This window comes from Chlorocebus sabaeus, chromosome 9, assembly GCF_047675955.1.
Source record: "Chlorocebus sabaeus isolate Y175 chromosome 9, mChlSab1.0.hap1, whole genome shotgun sequence".
NCBI classification, from domain to species: domain Eukaryota; kingdom Metazoa; phylum Chordata; class Mammalia; order Primates; family Cercopithecidae; genus Chlorocebus; species Chlorocebus sabaeus.
In genome coordinates, this window is record NC_132912.1 from 95,734,268 (window position 1) to 95,754,979 (window position 20,712).

Here is a 20,712-nt window from a genome sequence, read left to right on the forward strand (position 1 = left end):
AAAAAAGAAGAAGAAAAGAAAATTAGAATATTAATGGAGTGGGAAAATGATTACAGGCATTCTTACCAGAGAAGCTTGCATGTAAAATGACAGGGTCTTTTTTATGAGCCAAGTCTTTTAAGTTTTTAAAATAACTAATGTTAGAATTGTCTTTAATTTAATTAAATAAGCTATGTTAGTAGTATTAAAAATTTTGAGCCACAAAAAATTATTGAAGGAATCTGTGGAAATTTTAAAAATTCTTGTGGAAATATTTTTTAGTTGAGGCATGAATCCTTTATAAAAAAAATTACTGGCCAGGCACGGTGGCTCACACCTGTAATCCTAGCGCTTTGGGAGGCGGAGGCAGGTGGATTGCCTGAGCTCAGGAGTTCGAGACCAGCCTGGGCAACATGGTGAAACCCCATCTCTATGAAATACAAAAACAAATTAGCCGGCCGTGGCGGCATGCACCTGTAGTCCCAGCTACTTGGGAGGCTGAGATAGGAGAATCACTTGAACCTGGGAGTCAAGAGGTTGCAATGAGCCGAGATGGTGCCACTGCACTCCAGCTGGGCGACAGAACGAGACACCATCTCAAAAAATTAAATAAATAAAAATTTGTAAAAGACATGAACAGGCATTCCTGCATCATCCTGATTTTTCTACTTAGAACATTTTACCTATTGTCTGCATGTAAAGTTGGCTTCTTACCTTGGTGTCTGCCTTTTATTGCTATTAGCTAGAGGTGGGATTTTAATAGCTCCTATTCTGTAGTAAAGCAAATGTTTCAAAATATGTTAACAGCCATGGAATTGATATAATTTTTAAATGCTTCTACAATCATTCACCTAAGGCTAAAAAGAGTCAGAAAGCTTTACTTGATTGAAGTACATTACTATTAAATTTTAGTAAGAAAACCCTCCTAAATATATTGTGATTAGGATTAAAATGATTACATGGCAGATTCGAAATTTAAAATTATTAAAACACTTGAGGCAATGGATGTGGAGAACTTTCTCAGTACTGGAAATTGAAGGTTATAAATAATATTCATTTGAAATGATTATGTGTAAATATTATAATGCATTTATAATGAGTAGAAATTAATTTATCAGTTAAACTCTTGTATATTTTGCAATCTCATTTTTATTCTCGTTTTTTCTTTCTTTTAATAGTGTTTGCCAGCTCTGAACCTGTGCCAGGATTCCAGGGGGATACCCTGCAGCTAGCATTCATTGACCTCAGACAAGTAAGATGTCATAATGTACTTCCCATTTGTTGCCCTCTAACTCTTGCCCTCCCCTCACTTTTTTTTTCTTAATGCTACAGGAATGCCTGTTTGCCTTGAAACAACCTATCTTAAGAAAAATGCTTCCTTGATAACTATGTATTTGACACTTCTCTTTGAACCTGTAATGCATTCAGTACCTCAACTTCATAGAGCATTCTCATCAGTGAATATTTAATTTATTTAATAGTTATTACCTGCTAAGCACATTACTAAATCATAACTTTGTAGCTTGGTTTAATGACACTTGATGTTCAGATTATTTCTTAATAATCTTGTCACATATGAAAATTGGTGGTATTAACATTAATTTCAGGACCCAAGTTAAATGTAAATTATTACAACCTAGAAAGTAACCCCTTGCATAAAATTTTTTCAGTGGTAAAGAATGCTATTTTTATAAATTTTCTGTTGGTCCCAGAAAGGAGGATAAAATACGTTTTAAAAATTTAATGAGATATTTACACAATTCTTTTCTGGCCACAATACTCTAAGTGTAGTAACAAATAAGATCATTTAAAAAATCTATTCATTTTGCTACTCAGACATCTCTATTGTCGTTTTATTTATTTCTTCCCTTTTTCCACCTCTTTATTTTTTTATTCTTTTCCTCCTCTTTTCTCTTCCCCCTTTTGTTTTTATTAATTCCTATTATTAAGTAGCTTAATAAAGCTGGGGAGTCAAGTCACAAGGGAGTTGTAGTAGGAAAGGAGGATCCAAGTTAGAGGGCTCAGGAGTGCTAGAATAGACAGTAGGAGTGACTGTGGCCTTTGCAAGAAGAACCATATGGAGATTGAATTAAAACAAAGCCACTGTGGTATCAGTCTATTAATAGTTCCCATTCCCTTTAGGGGATAGAGATGAGGCTTCATCATTGGTACGAACAGACTCTACCACAGTGATGTTCGGAGCAGGACCACTTTGAGCAGTTAAGAAACTCTGACTTCAGTAAATGTTTGAGAATATAGATAATGCCAACCCAGTGTTTCCTAAATACTTACTATTATATATTCATTATTTGCAGAGGAAAGATGTGTTTGAAATAAATATAAAACTGTATAAGAAATAGTTTTATCCTGATGGAACTTAAATGTACTTTAGAGAAGCAAAACATATACTGGTTAGGAATCCTTATAAGACAGTGAGTTGCTGGCTGGGCTCTCATTGTCTCAGTGACTCATGCCTGTTTTCCCAGCACTTTGGGAGGCCAAGGCAGGTGGATCACAAGGTCAGGAGATCAAGATCATCTTGGCTAACACTTTGAAACCCTGTCTCTACTAAAAATACAAAAAATTAGCCAAGCATGGTGGCACGCACCTGTAGTCCCAGCTACTGGGGAGGCTGAGGCAGGAGAATCGCTTGAACATGGCAGGTGGAGTTTGCAGTGAGCCAAGATCGTGCCACTGCACTCCAGCCTGGGCAACAGAGCGAGATTCCGTCTCAAAAAAGAAAGATGAGTCATGTGGAAATAATTGGTATATCTTCAAGTCAGGTTTAGAAGGAGACTTAAAAAGCCATTCTTATCTCCAAATTATGTCTGTAAAGTATGGTACATATAAAATACATTCATATTTACTTCTGTTTGCAATCAGTGCTCAGATATTATGTCAAACAAGGAACACTGTTACAGGTGACCTAGATCTATAGATGATTAACCTTGCTGAGTTGGGAAAGATAGTAGAAGAAGAAGATGGTCTTTGTTAGGTCATTTAACTATTTAAAAAGCTGCCTTCTCTTTATCAAAGAATAAAAAAAATTTGTGTTTTGAAATCTTCATCACTGGCTAAGTAAATGACTATTATTTTAAGTCACCTGTGATCCTATATTTGTTTGTTTATTTATTTATGAGACAGAGTCTCACTCTGTTGCCCAGGCTGGAGTGCAGTGGCATGGTCTCACCTCACTGCAACTGTGCCTCCAGGGTTCAGGCAATTCTCCTGCTTTAGCCTCCCGAGTAGCTGGGACTACAGACACGTACCACCACGCCTGGCTGATTTTTTTTTTTTTTTTTTTTTGTATTTTTAGCAGAGATGGGGTTTTCCCATGTTGGCCAGGCCAGTATTGAACTCCCAGCCTCAAGTGATCCACCTGCCTTGGCCTCCTAGAGTGCTGGGATTACAGGTATAGCCACAGTGCCCAACCACCTGTGATCCTATTTTAATCAAGTTTTTAAACCTTTGGTATTTAATATACTTCCCCAAATTTCAGATTCCAAAATTGTCTTTTTGAACAAACGTTTGGATATTCCGGAAAGGGCCCCTGGAAGCTCAAGAGAGACACATTAGTCTTATTCAATATAAGAAAATCATATGAGAAACATTGTCAAATAAGAAATGGTATTTAACTTGCTTTGAATTTTATTTATACAAATATCTTATTCATGTGTTCCAGAATGATTCCTGAAATTCTGATGTCTTGATATATGTTATCAGTCATAATTATTATGTTAGGTTATTATGTGTCGCAAAAAATAACAAAATTCCCTTGTCAATTGGTATCTTTTACCATGGCTATTCTTTTTTTTTTTTTTTTTTTTTGAGACGAAGTCTTGCTCTTGTCACCAAAGCTGGAGTGCAGTGACAGGATCTCAGCTCACTGCAAACTCCACCTTCTGGGTTCAAGCAATTCTCCTGCCTCAGCCTCCCAAGTAGCTGGGACTACAGGCGCATGCCACCACCCCCAGCTAATTTTTTTTTGTATTTTTAGTAGAGGCGGGGTTTCGCCAGGTTGGCCAGGCTGGTCTCGAACTCCTGACCTCAGGTGATTCACCTGCCTCGGCCTCTCAAAGTGCTGGGATTACAGGCGTGAGCCACCGTGCTTGGCCTAATCATGGCTATTCTAAGTCCTTTGTCATCTACAGAATATTAATTATTTTTCTTTGGTTCTCCTCAAAAAGCAGTTTACAATTGGCTAAAGTCCAAAATTTGCTTCTTGGCATACAGAGTTATACAGTGGACTCTGGAGACTCAAAATGGGGAGGGTGGGAGAAGGGGTGAGGGATAAAAAACTACATATTGGGGGCCAGGCGCGGTGGCTCACGCCTGTAATCCCAGCACTTTGGGAGGCTGAGGCAGGTGGATCATGAGGTCAGGAGATCGAAACCATCCTGGCCAATGTTGTGAAACCCCATCTTTTCTAAAATACAAAAAATTAACCAGGCATGGTGGCGGGTGCCTGTAATCCCAACTACTTGGGAGGCTGAGGCAGGAGAATCACTTGAACCCAAGAGGCGGAGGTTGAAGTGAGCCAAGATGGTGCCATTGCACTCCAGGCTGGTGACAGAGCAAGACTCTGTCTCAAACAAACACACACACACTACATATTGGGTACAATGTATACTACTTGGATGATGAATACACTTAAAATCTCAGACTTCACCACTATACGATTCATCTATGGAACCAAAAACCACTTATACCTCAAAAGCTATTGAAATAAAATAAAATAAAAATTTTAAAAATGAAATACATTCTTTCTGCAGACCATCACATAACCATCTTTGACATAAATCACATTCCCCTATATGTAAAGATTAAATAAGACCTCATAACCAACAGCAATGTACAGACCATGTTTACATCTTAATTTGAACAAACCAGTTATAAAAAAAAAAGGGAGGGGGCAGGTTTGAGATAATCAGGGAAATATGGATATTAGATATTTGGTATTAAATTATTTGTAAAAGATATAATAATGAAATGGTGAATATGTTTTTTAAATGCCTTACTAGAGGCATAATAAAATATTACAGGTAAAATGAAAAAGTATATATATATAAGTTATACATGTTTTCAAAAAACAATATACAAAAAAATAGAAAAAATTACTCATAGTCTTACTGCCCAAACACATCATTATTGGCATTCTGTTTTATTTCCTGCTGGTCTTTTTCCATTCATTTTTTTCCCCATCCATGCACCTATCCTCACCAAAATATGATTGCTGGCATACTGTCCTCACATTTCCTTCTTTGCATTTCAGATAGTGCTTGCCTCTTAAATCTTAAAAAGGAACTTTTTTTTTTTTTTTTTACCACATATTTCAGAGCCGTAAAACCCAAATATAATGTTTGTAACTTGTTTTGATCCCAATTCAGACAAATCAGTGGGAGAAAGCAGGGAAATGTATTCTGTGGTTTGTTTTAAAATACTTTAGCAAAGAAAAATTATTGATAGTAGCTGAATCTGGGAGGTGAGGATGATGGGTTTATTGTGCTGTTTACTTTCATGTATTTTTGAAATTTTTCACAATAAAAATAAAAATATTAAAGTAAAAAAAAAGACCCTGACAAATGCTCTTAAATACCGGTGTCTGGTAACTTTGGAAATCATAGCATTGGACTAGGTGAAAAATTCCAGGACTCTAATTAAACAGCTCATACATTCATAAAAATTGCTAAAACAACATCAAGCAAAATAAGAATTACATGGAACTGAACTGATGATGGACTAAAATAATTTTTTTATTATTTTATTTTTAAATGTTCATGTATTTATTTACTGATTTATTTATTTTGAGACCAGGTTATGTGACTGGCTAATTTTTATATTTTTGGTAAAGATGGGGTTTCACCATGTTGCCCAGGCTAGTCTCGAACTCATGGGCTCAAGCGATCCACCTGCCTCTGCCTCCCAAAGTGCTGGGATTACAGGCGTGAGCCACCGCACTTGGCCCAAAATGATTTTTTGATGACTTTTAATTCAAAACATTGCTGATTCTTTCTATGTTTTGTTTTTCAGAGCCAAGAAATTTTTTTCTTCTAAGCTACTCGTAACTTATAGCAATTAGTTAAAATACACTTATGAACAAAATCAAAACATTTACCTTTCTCTCTACATGATTTCTCCAGAATTTAGGAACTATCCATAAATATTCTAGTTTTATGACAATCTAATTATTTACATAAGTTCAATAAGAATCCTTTCTTTTGTAACAGGACACATTGAAAACACTGGTTATTTTACCAAGGATTTGACTAAACTGTCATGTTTTCATATATGACCAGACTGCTTTGAGGGGTTGAGATTGACTTTATAAAGCCAATAAAGTTTAAAAAAAAGGCTGGCCCTGTACCCTGTCCACACAGTTCCCTTATAAGGTTCCTGACCTTGGGATAAGTTAAAAAATGTCACTTTCTGGCAGGCCTAAGAACCTGAAGATATTTCGAGGACCTTGAAAAGAGAAAATTTCACCCAGTTCATACTGATATTAGAGGCACAGTCTAATGACAAATACTCAGCTTGATTTCCTACCCTTAAGGCTTTTAAAAGTCTAATCCAAAATTCCTTATTAAAAGTTTCAACGAAGTCCATTTTTAAAAAGTCCATATGGTGAATCACTATTCTTGCTGCACTATACAAATAATCAGGCCAAATATGGTAAGACTAAAATTTATTTTACAAATAAATTAGTCCTAGTATAATTTGATTTTTTAAAAAGGGGGACTATAAAAAATATATATTAAAAAAAACTGTAATATACCTGTTACTAGATTCTAGCCTTGTCCATTATTTTTGAGTTTTTATTATTTGCCTGCAATTTGGACCAAATCCTAAATTCTTTTTTAGCTACAAGTCTCCAAACTAATGTCTTCACATTTTTCTCACTTAAAATCACTAAAAATTAAAACTACTTTTCTTAAAGCCCTAAAACTGGAGCTTAATGTAAACTTCAACAAAAATCACCATAGCAACTTACATATTAACAGCCTTTGTGCCTACAGATATACGGACTGTGCAAAAAGTTTGCTTGAATACCTGATTCAAACCATAATAATGATAATCTGTCAGATTGCCACTGCAACCTGAAGATGCTTCAGAGACTCTGATAATTAGCTTATAGACTACTCCAGACATTGAACATTGTTTTTCTTCTGTTTCTGTAGAGATGCCTCTTATTAAAAATATGTTTTCATACCTTGCATATAGAGGCCTAGCTTTGAGGGCCTATCTGCAATGCTGTCTTCTAAAATAAGACACAGCTGTTGGCTGGGCGCCGTGGCTCACGCCTGTAATCCCAGCACTTTGGGGGGCCGAGGTGGGTGGATCACGAGGTCAAGAGATTGAGACCATCCTGGCCAACATGGTGAAACCCCATCTCTACTAAAAAAAATACAAAAATTAGCCAGGCATGGTGGCGCGCACCTGTAGTCCCAGCTACTTGGGAGCCTGAGGCAGGAGAACTGCTTGAATCCCAGAGGTGGAGGTTGCAGTGAGCCGAGATCATGCCACTGCACTCCAGCCTGCCAATAGAGCGAGACTCCATCTCAAAAAAAAAAAAAAAAAAAAAAAAGGACGCAGCTGTTTAAATTGGTCTGGCCTATTCCCAAAAATAAGAGACTGATTTGATGAGACCTTTTGCCATTGAGCTACTAACTTGATTTGTCTTTTCACAGCCACTAACTCAGCTTTTGATATGTGAAACTTCTAGGGAAGTTTTAGACAGGGAAATGTTGGGGCTTAGAAACCAGTACTTTAAAATACGGTGCTTTGACATGCTGAACTGAAGAAGCAGCATCAAGGTCTCTCTGACCTCCTTCCTACCCCCCACCCACTGCCCCACCATCTCTCAATACTTTGTCTCTCCCAAAGTACAGAATAAAGTTCTCTAAAATTCCCTCATCTGCTTGAAGTTTGGACCTGTCAAGGAAGAAAACAGTTACCTGTGGTTCCTTCCCTTGTTGTATTAGCTAAACTCATGCAAGAGAAAGACTGAAGTCTGTCAACACACCTGGACAGACTTTTGTCACATATCAAACCATTATCTGTAGGCTCAACAGACTTTTTCCCAGATCATTGTATATTCCTCATTCCCATTAAGTTCCCCTAAAAATCATTCACTACCCTCCTAAAATCATCCACACTTCCCCCATGTCCCTTTCCCCTAAGAAAAAAGATACAGGGTCAGGCATGGTGGCTCACACCTGTAATCCCAGCACTTGGGAGGCAGAGGTAGGAGGATCACTTGAAGCCAGGTGTCAAGACCAGCCTGGGCAACATAGCAAGACCCTACCTCTAAAACAAAACAAAACAGTAACATGTAACCATTTATACCCCCATTGCAAAGTGGAAAAATCACTGCAATTCTCCCTCCTGCGTGCTAATACATGTATATGCTATTTCTCCTATTAATTTGCCTTTTGTTAATTGATGTTTCAGTTAAATTTCCAAGGGTGAGGGAGTTTTCCCTTTATCCCTACAACTCTTAACTTCCATTCCAGTTTACCAGAAGAGATTCTTTCTGTTGACAGTAAATCCATTTCCTTTAGAAGGCGTTCCCTCTGTTACAGTGCTATTTCCCTGAACAAGGTGATCTAATACTGAAAACAGGATTCTTTAGCAAGTTGAAAGCAGGATTGACTGTATATTCATTTCCCAGTTAGTTTAAGGTCACTTAGTGGGGTAAGTTTCCTACTGGTGTAAGTTGCAAGGACATAAACATATTCTCCAATCCAAAGGACAGCTTTAAGAGGAGGTGATTTGAGAATAATTCTCATTATATATGAATAATCTGTTTATAGAAAATTTGAAATTTATCATGTGATATTTTCTCAGTTGTGTATGAATTTTTATGGTGGTAACTCATTTGTGTGATGTTAACTAGTTTATAATCTCATTGTAGGATTGTGAGTAGGACCACATAGTTTATGAAACTATTCGTGTAAGGATTCTGTTCCTTGATTTTTCCAGATAGATAGGTGGTTGGTTGAATGGAGATTAAAACACTGATCCCAGGTACTTTCTTCCTTCAAAGATAATCATCATTTGACAGCATAGAAGGCCACTTTACAAGTATGTAGCTCACTAGGGAATCGTTACTAAGACATACTTATAAATATTAATAAACATCTCAAGTCATTTTTGTTGAATTTACTTTTCAAGTATGTGCACTTAGAGGGCATTAAGTCCTGGTTGACTTTTCCTCATCAATGTAATCTAAGAGACTTCTAAGTTAATTTTAAAAATCTATTATGAAACATGTAGAATTGTGAAATCTGTGATGACGTGTGTAGAATTGTTAGAATACAAGATTTATGTAGAAATAACTAAATATAAAACAATTTTTGAGAATAGTAGTAAATATGCAATGGAAGAGATCAGTGGATAGAAAATTTTTGATGAGTTATTTTATTACATTTTAATTTTTTCTAGTTTTGAAAGAGACTTAAAATAATTTTTTCTGATTATTATTATCAAAATTTAATCATACTGTATTCTTGGACTTTTGTATTCCAAAATAAGAATATGCAACTAATTCCTTAGCTGCTAGATAACTGGCATGGCTTGAATTTTATTATTTAGCAGCCTGGACTTCATACATTGAAAAAGATAGATGTTTTTCACCTATATTTGTTTGTTTGGTTTTTTTTGCTTATATTTGTTTTTAAAATTAGTTTACAAATACTTAAGTGGTGAAATGCCAAGTATGGGGAATTTGGCAAAAAATAAAAATAAAACGGTCTTGAAAATTTAAGTCTCACATGAGGTGATATAAGCTTTTTTTTAAATCAGATGTTAGTGATTATTTAAATAAGGATGCTTTAAAGTTTCAATAGGGCATTTATGTTCCTTATTTCATAAAGATGTTTCATAGCATATTGCTTTAACACTTTTATGTGAAGTAGTATACCACCAAACATAAAGGGGTTGCTAACACCTTTATTTACATTTCAGTTGGGGTTCTGCACTTTTCCTTCTTTTTTTTTTTTTAGTCTGTGATCCATTTCTGTCTTAATAGGGTGGTTGACAGTTCTTTTCAAGTATACTTAGAAAGGCAAAAGAGCCCTTTTCTTAGTACTTATAAGGGGTCATGCTTCTGTTTTTTAGTTTGAATTTGATACTGCTTCATGAATTGCTATGAAAGATTAGGAAGTAGGTCCAGTGGTCACATTTTACCTGCCCACCCGGACTTTGCCCTGAGGTCAAACTCCTGATATTTGCTGTTCTGAATAGAGGAGTTGATGACAAGTATGAGCTGATACAAGAGGAAAGTTAGAACCATATCAAAGCTGAAGGCAAGAGAATTGGGACTCTATGAGAGACTAGCTAAAAGATGGATCATCGGGATTGCCCTCTTCTAAGGAAAAGGAAATAGCTGACCTGTGAGTGAAAAGACTTTATCATCCTGCCAATCACATACTTGCTAATGGAAGCCAGTTATCTCAACAACATCTTGAATCCTACAGCCCTAGGAGACAATGTGGAGAATTAGCGATACTGGTGCCACATTATGTGAATATGCTGCCTCCATCAATTTAAATGTGCTGTGTGAATATGATTTGTTCGTGTAAATTTTTTTACAAGTAAAGCCTATCATCCTGTTACCCCCATTCTGAAATTAAGTTGCTAAATGATGAAAGACTTGATATACTTATTTGTGTCTGTTTTCATTTACAAAGACCTTATGTTTTGTTAAATATAATCTTTCAAGTGGATTTCAGATGAATACGTAAAATTCTCTTGGCAATATATGAAAACTTAAAAAAATTTAAACTATATTATTATAAGATTCTTTGTATAATATGCAGTATTCAGTGATAATTTTTTATAACTTATTCTTTTTTAATAACTCATTCTTAATACATAGAAATATTTCACTAAATATCACTGGGAAATGAGGTGTCACATATAACTGAATTTTCCAGGTGACCAAAGATTATTTTTTAATTGCCAAAGCTTTTTAAATATAGCTATTTTGATGGAAAACTTTAAAGAAGGTGTCTTTCACTTTCATAGCTTCTTCTTAACGGCATGTAATTTTCACAGGAGATTGGGCATCTATTGCTTCACTAATACTATACTAAATCCTCTTTAACTGATCCTGTTTCATTTTGTGAGAAGTTACTTACATTGGCAAGATATCATTATTTCATTTGACAGTATCTTGATAATCTTTTAGAAAATATGGAGAAGTTTAGGTAGGTCAAATGATAAAGCAGTAAGGTGGGTTTCAAGCTAATGAAACAATCCTTTGCCCAAAGAATGCTGGCTGATGCATCGTTATCACCCTAGAGCTTCATTTCGCAAAGGGTCTTTCCAGAATACTGATTTCTCAAGATGAGAAAAGGTTTCCAAGTCAGATAAGTTTGGGAGGCACTTTATATTTTAACCCCTCTTAGAGACCATATTTATTAGAATTTTATTTTATTTTAATTTTTTGGAGACACAGTTTCACTCTGTTGCCCAGGCTGGAGTACAGTGGCACAGTCTCGGCTCACTGCAACCTCTGCCTCCCGGGTTCAAGCAATTCTCCTACCTCAACCTCCCGAATAGCTGGGATTACAGGTGCACACCACCACACCTGGCTAAGACAGGGTTTCACCATGTTGGCCAGGCTGGTCGCGAACTCCTGACCTCAGGTGATCCACCCAGCTAGGCCTCCCAAAGTGCTGTGATTACAGGTGTAAGCCACCGTGCCTGGCCTTTTATAGAATTTTAAAGATAGGAATTCTGCAGTGACCCAGCATTCCCAAACTCATTACAGGGCACTTCCCTCGCTCATTTTAGGGTTTATCACATGAAACATCCTTTGGCAAATGCTTTAAGGAAGATGCTGGCAGTGCCCTCTAAATGTCTTTCTTTGACAATTTGGGATCAACAGTTTTCTTTTCTCTTTTTTTCCTGGAAAGCCCAACCAGCAGGGATCAACATATTTTTAAAATAATAATTTAAGTTAAGACATAGAAAAAATACGAATTGTATGTGTAGATTATATGAGGCCAGGAGAGTTACCCAAGATGACAGGAGACAGAATCAAAGTATTCTCAGTAGGCTTGAGTGATGAGCCAAAGCCAACAAAGTTAAATTTAGTAAGAAAAATATTAAGTCTGTGTTTAACTTTTTAAAAAATAAATTTTTAAAATTTCGGGTTGTAGGAAATCTGACTTATAATGGGAAAAAGATCTGGTTGTTTTAGTTAACCTCCATGAACAAATCGTGTGATGGTAATTCCTAGACTGCATTCATGAAATTGTGGTATTTGGGTTAGACCACTGTGCTTTGGGGCTGTTAAGACTATGCCTGGGTATTGCATGATGACATAGACACTCACAAATTGGAGAGCACCTAAAAAGAGAGAGGGATGAGATACCTTGTCATACGAGAAGCCGTTTTTAAATTTTGGGACATTTAATTTAAAGCTTAGAAGTGTAGCTTTGCAGAGGAATATAAAATAGGTTTTTATTGGCCTAGATATATGAGTCAAGTGTACTATTTTCTTCTTCCAAATATAATCCTATGCCATAATAATAATTTTGCTTACCCCATTCAGGATTAGGTTTTGTTTTCAAGTATTTAATTTCAAGTATTTAATTTATTTCAAGTATTTTAATTTTGGGCAAACTGGAGAAGAGAGGAGTGGTCATTCCTTTGAATGATATGTAGAGAATTTGAAAGGCAATTTTAAATGTGCAAAATATATGTGGACCTCATAGCACTTTTCAAATAAATGTTTTATTAAAGTACATTATGTATTCAGGCAAATCATATGTATACTGCTGCTGATTTTTCACCAGGTGACTACATCTGTAGAACACATAGATCAAGAAAGAGAACTTGACCAGTACCTCAGAAGAGAGTTCCCACCCCACACTGTGCCTCTTTCTAGTCATTATTCCTCTCCCTCTCAAGGATAACTACTATTATGCCTTTTAGCACCAAAGATAAAAGTAGCCTGAGTTTGAACTTTGCATACACCAAATCATGCAGGATAACTTTTGGTTCTGCCTTCTTTTGCTCACTGTCTTTGAAATTTATCCATGTTGTTACATATAGCTGTGGTTCATTCACTCCCTTTGTTGTGTAGTCTGCCCTTGCACAAATAAACCATAATTTGTGTATATGTTCTGCTCTTGGTAGACATATGAACTGATTCCAGTTTTGCTGTTACAATAGTACTAACATGATCATTCTTTTACATGTTTTTTTGGTGAACATATGCACACATTTCTGTTTAAGTGTTTACCTAGGAGTGGAATTGCTCAGTCAGGGAGTGTATACATATGATCAGTTTTAATAGATACTGTGAAGCAGTTGTGCTAGTTTATACTTCAGCTATCAGTGTAGAGAAGTTCTAGCTGTTCTGCATCCCTGTTATCACTTGGTATTGTCTGTCTCTTCTTTTTTAGCCATTCCAGTGGCTGTGTGGTTGTTTTACACTGTGGTTTTAATATGCAAGCATACCTTGCTTTATTGTGCTTAGCTTTGTTGTGATTCACAGATAATGTGATTTTTACAAATCTAAGGTTTATGATACTGCTGCATCCAGGAAGTCTTTCAGTACCGTTTTTCTAACAACATATGGTCACTTAGTATCCTTGGTCACATTTTGTAATTCTCACAGTTTCAAACTTTTTCATTATTACTATGTCTATTTTTGATCTGTGATCAGTGGTCTTTGATGTTACCATTGTAATTGTTTTGGAATGCTTGAACCACGCCCGTATAAAATGATGAACTTAATCAATAAACAGGTATGTTCTGACTGCTCTACCAACCAGCTGTTCCCGTCTCTTCCTCTCCTGGAGTCTCCCTATTCCCTAAGAGGTAACAATATTGGAATTAGGCTAATTAATACTCCTACAGTGGCCTCTAAGTGTTCAAGTGAATGGAAGAGTCACACGTCTCTCACAAAAGCTAGAAATGATTAACTTAATGAGGAAGGCATGTCGAAAGCTGATAGACCAAAAGCAAGGCCTCTTGCACCAAACAGCCAAGGTGTGAATACAAAGAAATAATTATTGAAGGAAATTAAAAATGCTACTCCAGTGAACACAAGATTGATATGAGAGCAAAATAGCCTTATTGCTGATATGGAGAAAGTCCAAGTGTTCTGGATAAAAATCAAACCAGCCACAGCATTCCCTTAAGCCAGAGTATAACCCAGAGCAAGGAGGGCCTAACTCTGTTCAATTCTGTGAAGGCTGAGAGAAGTGAGGAAGCTGCAGAGGAAAAGTTTGAAGGGTAGCTGAGATTGGTTCATGAGGTTTAAGGAAAGAAGCCATCTCCATAACATAAACGTGCAACATGAAGCAGCAAGTGCTAACGGAGAAGCTACAGCAAGTAATTTATCCAGAAGATCTAGCTAAGATAATTTTTTTTTTTTTTTTTTTTTTTTTTTTTTTTTTTGAGACGGAGTCTGGCTCTGTCGCCCAGGCTGGAGTGCAGTGGCCGGATCTCAGCTCACTGCAAGCTCCACCTCCCGGGTTTACGCCATTCTCCTGCCTCAGCCTCCAGAGTAGCTGGGACTACAGGCGCCCGCCACCTCGCCCGGCTAGTTTTTTGTACTTTTTAGTAGAGACGGGGTTTCACCGTGTTAGCCAGGATGGTCTCGATCTCCTGACCTCATGATCCGCCCGTCTCGGCCTCCCAAAGTGCTGGGATTACAAGCTTGAGCCACCGCGCCCGGCCTAGCTAAGATAATTGATGAAGTGGCTACACTAAGCAAGAGATTTTCAATGTAGATCGAACAACCCTCTATTGGAAGAAGGTATCAACTGTGACTTTCATAACTAGAGAAGAGAAGGCAATACTTGGCTTCAGAGTTTCAAAGGACATTCAGACTGTCTTGTTAGGGACTAATACATCTGGTGACTAAGTTTAAGCCAGTACTTAATGACCATTCCAAAAACCCTAGGGCCGTTAAGAATTGTTACATCTGCCTGTGCTTTATAAATGGAGCAACAAAGCCTGGGTTACAGCACATCTATTCACAGCATGGTTTGTTGAATATTTTAAGTGCACTGTCGAGACCTCCTGCTCAGAAGAAAAGAATCCTTTCAAAATAGTACTGCTTATTGACAATGAATTTCATCACTCAAGAACTCTGATGGATATGTACAAGGAAATAAATGTTTTCATGCTTGCTAACACAGCATTCATTCTGCAGCCCATGGATCCAGGAATGATTACAACTTTCAAGTCTTATTATTTAAAAATACATTTTGAAAGGCTACAGCTACCATAGAATGGTTCCACTGATGGGTCTGGGCAAAGTTAACTGAAAGCCTTCTGGAAAGGATTCACCATTCTAAATGCCATTAAAGACATTCGTGATTGGTGGTGGCTCACCCCTGTAATCCCAGCACTTTGGGAGGCCGAGGCAGGAGGACTGCTTGAGGCTGGGAGTTTGAGACCAGCCTGGACAACACAAGAAGACGTTGTCATATGTTATTTTTTTTTTTTAAATTAGCCAGGCATGGTGGTGCTTGCCTGTAATCCCAGCTACTCTGGAGGCTGAGGTGGGAGGATCGCTTGAGCCCTGGAGGTCGAGACTTCAGTGAGCCGTGATCGTGCCACTCCACTCCAGCCTGGGCAACAGAGCAAGACCCTGTCTCAAAAGAAAAAAGTTTCCAGTCCTCATGGATGATTTTGAGGGGTTCAAGACTACAGTGGAGGAACTAACTGCAGATATAGTGGAAATAGCAAGAAAACTAGAACTGGAGCCTGAAAATGTGACTGAGTTGCTACAATCTCATGATAAAATCTGAATGGATGAGGTATTACTTCTAACGGATAAGCAGAGAAAGTTTGTTTTTTTTTTTTTTTGAGATGGAATCTACCCCTGGTGAAGAGGCTAAGAACATTGTTGAAATGACAACAAAGAATTTAGAATATGCCGGGTGCAGTGGCTCAACGCCTGTAATCCCAGCACTTTGGGAGGCCGAGGCAGGCGGATTACCTGAGGTTGGGAGATCGAGACCAGCCTGACCAACAGGGAGAAACTCTGTCTCTACCAGAAATACAAAATTAGCCAGACATGGTGGCGCATGTCTGTAATCCCAGCTACGTGGGAGGCTGAGGCAGGATAATTGCTTGAACCTGGGAGGCGGAGGTTGCAGTGAGCTGAGATCGCGCCATTGCACTCCAGCCTGGGCAACAGGAGCGAGACTCCATCTAAAAAAAAAAAAAGAATTTAGAATATTACATAAACTTAGTTGATAAAGAAGTGGGAGAATTTGAAAGGATTGACTCCAATTTTGAAAGATGTTCTACTCTGGGTAAAATGCTGCCAAACAGTATCATGCTTCAGAGAGATCTTTTGTGAAAGGAAGAGTCAATTGATGCAGTAAATTTCATTGTTGTTTTTTTTTTTTAAATACTGATATAGCCACCTCAGCCTTGAGCAATCACCACCTGAATGAGTCAGCAGCCATCCACACTGAAGCAAGAGTCTCCACCAGCAAAAACATTACAACTTGCTGAAGGCTCAAATGATCATTAGCATTTTTTTCGTAGTAAAGTACATTTAATTAGGGTGCGTACATTGTTTTTTAGACATGCTATGGCACACTTAATATAGTGTAAACATGCCCTGGTGTGATTCCGTCCTGTGCGGCTGTTCTCTGGAGCAGCGTTCGTTTATCTCCGTCCGCCTTCTCTCCCACCTAAGTGCGTGCCGCCACCTGATGGAAGATTCGATGGACATGGACATGAGCCCCCTGAGGCCCCAGAACTATCTTTTCGGTTGTGAACTAAAGGCCGACAAAGATTATCACTTTAAGGTGGATAATGATGAAAATGAGCACCAGTTATCTTTAAGAACGGTCAGTTTAGGGGCTGGTGCAAAGGATGAATTGCACATTGTTGAAGCAGAGGCAATGAATTATGAAGGCAGTCCAATTAAAGTAACACTGGCAACTTTGAAAATGTCTGTACAGCCAACGGTTTCCCTTGGGGGCTTTGAAATAACACCACCAGTGGTCTTAAGGTTGAAGTGTGGTTCAGGGCCAGTGCATATTAGTGGACAGCACTTAGTAGCTGTGGAGGAAGATGCAGAGTCAGAAGATGAAGAGGAGGAGGATGTGAAACTCTTAAGTATATCTGGAAAGCGGTCTGCCCCTGGAGGTGGTAGCAAGGTTCCACAGAAAAAAGTAAAACTTGCTGCTGATGAAGATGATGATGATGATGATGAAGATGATGATGATGAAGATGATGATGATGATGATTTTGATGATGAGGAAGCTGAAGAAAAAGCACCAGTGAAGAAATCTATACGAGATACTCCAGCCAAAAATGCACAAAAGTCAAATCAGAATGGAAAAGACTCAAAACCATCATCAACACCAAGATCAAAAGGACAAGAATCCTTCAAAAAACAGGAAAAAACTCCTAAAACACCAAAAGGACCTAGTTCTGTAGAAGACATTAAAGCAAAAATGCAAGCAAGTATAGAAAAAGGTGGTTCTCTTCCCAAAGTGGAAGCCAAGTTCATCAATTATGTGAAGAATTGCTTCCGGATGACTGACCAAGAGGCTATTCAAGATCTCTGGCAGTGGAGGAAGTCTCTTTAAGAAAATAGTTTAAACAATTTGTTAAAAATTTTCCGTCTTATTTCATTTCTGTAACAGTTGATATCTGGCTGTCCTTTTTATAATGCAGAGTGAGAACTTTCCCTACCGTGTTTGATAAATGTTGTCCAGGTTCCATTGCCAAGAATGTGTTGTCCAAAATGTCTGTTTAGTTTTTAAAGATGGAACTCCACCCTTTGCTTGGTTTTAAGTATGTATGGAATGTTATGATAGGACATAGTAGTAGCGGTGGTCAGACATGGAAATGGTGGGGAGACAAAAATATACATGTGAAATAAAACTCAGTATTTTAATAAAGTAAAAAAAAAAAATATATAGTGTAAACATAACTTTCATTTTGCACTGGGTAACCAAAAATTTGTGTCACTCACTTTATTGTGATAATCGTTTCATTGAGGTTGTCTGGAACCAGACATACAGTATCTCTGAAGTATGCCTATTTATTTCTTGATGACTTATAAAATTGAATTTTTTTTCATCTGTGTATTTGCCATTTGAATGTTCTCTTTTGTGAATAACCTGCCCAGATTTGTGGCCATTTTTCTCTATTGGATTGTCTATGTCTTACTGATTTATAGAATGGAAGTTCTTTATCGGGTCTATGTATTGCAAATATCTTCTACTCTGTTGCTTGTCTGTTCACTCTTAATAGTGTCTTTGGATGAGCAGAAGTTCATAATAGTGATGAAATCCAGTTTATTATTTTTTAGGATTCTTTTAATGTCGTGTTTAAGAAATCTTTGCCTACGCCTGAAATCATAAAGATATTTTCCTTTGTTCTGTAATTTTATTGTTTTACCACTCATATTTAAGTTTATAATCTATCCAAAGTTGATTTTTATGCATAGTTTGGGATGTAAAGTTCAAGATTAATTTTGTTCCATATGGTTATTCAGTTGACCTAGCACCATTTATTGAAAAGAAATGGATCTCAGAGTTTTTTTCTTTTCTTTTTTTTTTTTTTTTCTTGAGATGGAGTTTTGCTCTTGTTGCCCAGGCTGGAGTGCAATGGCACAATCTTGGCTCACCGCAACCTCTGCCTCCCAGGTTCAAGTGATTCTCGTGCCTTAGCCTCCCTAGTAGCTGGGATTACAGGCATGTGCTACCATGCCTGGCTAATTTTGTATTTTTAGTAGAGATGGGTTTTCTCCATATTGGTCAGGCTGGTCTCTAACTCCAGACCTCAGGTGATACGCCCCCGTCAGCCTCCCAAAGTGCTGGGATTACAGGTCTGAGCCGCCACGCCTGGCCTCTCATAGTGTTTTAATGTAAAATAATTATAAATCTTGAGACAATGAGATATAAATGATATTTGTTTCTAATGTACAAGTAAAATGTTTTGTGTTTCAGTTAACTATATGCCTGTATTTCATGGTTTATGCCATCCCTCATAAGCAAATTAATTGATTGCACATTTGAGGTTTTTAAATATCAGCCTACCTATACTCTTACCACATCAAAGGTAGTTTTAAAAATAAAACAGTTCCAGAGCAAGTACTTATAACAATATAGACCATATAAAAGAAATAAAAAGCTAAATTATAAACTTTATAAGAAGTATGCCTTTTTTGTTCACTGCTGTATATCCATGGGCTAGGACTATCCTGGCACGTAGTAAGCAATCAATAAGTTTTGAATAAGTAAATGTAGATCTTTTAGCTATGCTTAAAAACTTGTTTTGCTGTACAGCAACACTTTAGGGATTAAGGTATTATGGAATAATAAACTTATGTTCCATATACATAAACATCCTTTAAAGGAACTAAAATTTTTTTCTTTTTAAATTATTTTGGTGAGAGTATTTCTAAAAATACATTACCCATTTCTCTGCCTTCTCTATAAGTGTAACAAACATAAACCTTTTTTGATTTCTCGTCATTGGCATTAGGGATAATAAAGAATAATAAATAAGTAATGTCAATTATTTCTAAGAAATATTGTCATCTCTCCAGGACCAACTGCTGCTTATTCTTTTATGGATAAAGAAATATTTTGGACAAGGAAATTGTAAGAATTTAGACAAAGGCAGTGTACATCTTAATTAAGTAATCAGCAATGACTGATATAAAGCAGAGTTTAAGTAAAGCAGTATTTCCTAAACTGTTGTTTGGGACAGTTAGTCATGGAGAAAGTGAATTCAAATAAGCATAGGAATCTTTACATATTGTGTGTCTTGTAAATTCACAATTTCATTAATGTATTAAAGGCTTTAAGTAGTCCTAGAGTAAAGGTATAACTCATTTTCCCCCCAAAACCATGTATTGAATACTTTTCAAAATGAAAAGCTCTTTACCATCCTGCAAAGCAGTGCTCTCTGGCACACAGAAAACAGACATACCTGGACCACCATTACATTAGTCTATTGGTTCCTGCAACTATATGGTTAAAACAGAAGATTCTAATAGCAAATAAATAAGCTTTTCAGGAGATGAAATGTAAATATTAAAATGAAAATAATACAAAATGATGAAAAATGGTAAATTTTCTTTTTTTTTTTTTTCTCTTGGGGACAGAGTCTCGCTCTGTTGCCCAGACTGGAGTGCAGTGACACAATCTCAGCTCACTGCAACCTTTGTCTCCTGGGTTCAAGCAATGCTTATGCCTCAGCCTCCCGATTAGCTGGGACTGCAGTTGCGCACCATGAGACAGTGCTGTTTTTCTTTTTTTGAGACGGAGTTTCACTCTTGTTGCCCAGGCTGGAGTGCAATAGCATGATCTTGGCTCACAGCAACCTCTCCCCACCGAGTTCAAGCAATTCTCCTGCCTCAGTCTCCCAAGTAGCCGGGATTGCAGGCATGCGCCACCATGCCCAGCTAATTTTGTATTTTTAGTAGAGACAGAGTTCCTCCATGTTGGTCAGGCTGGTCTTGAACCCCCAACCTCAGGTGATCCGCCCGCCTCGGCCTCCCAAAGTGCTGGGATTACAGGCCTGAGCCACCGCGCCTGGCCTAATTTTTTGTACTTTTATTAGAGATGGGATTTTGCTATGTTGCCCAGGCTGGTCTCAGACTCCTGAGCTCAGGCAGTCTGCCCACCTGAGCTCAGGCAATCTGCCTGCCTTGGCCTCCCAAAGTGCTAGGATTATAGGCATGAGCCACTGTGCCTGGCCAATAAATGGTAAATTTTCGAAAATAAT

The 20,712-nt window shown here is 37.4% G+C and overlaps 1 protein-coding gene and 1 pseudogene across 9 annotated transcripts in view; both read left to right on the forward strand.

Annotated features, from left to right (window-relative positions):
- Nucleotides 1–20,712, forward strand: part of EXOC6 (exocyst complex component 6) — a 304,230-nt gene that overhangs the window by 254,901 nt on the left and 28,617 nt on the right. For all 9 annotated transcript variants that reach the window (XM_073019177.1, XM_073019178.1, XM_007963577.3 and 6 more), the window contains one exon: nt 1,158–1,231. In XM_073019177.1, the coding sequence (XP_072875278.1) occupies nt 1,158–1,231 (74 nt within the window). The remainder of the gene's footprint in view (nt 1–1,157; nt 1,232–20,712) is intronic.
- LOC103216271 (nucleophosmin pseudogene) lies at nt 16,575–17,887 on the forward strand (annotated as a pseudogene).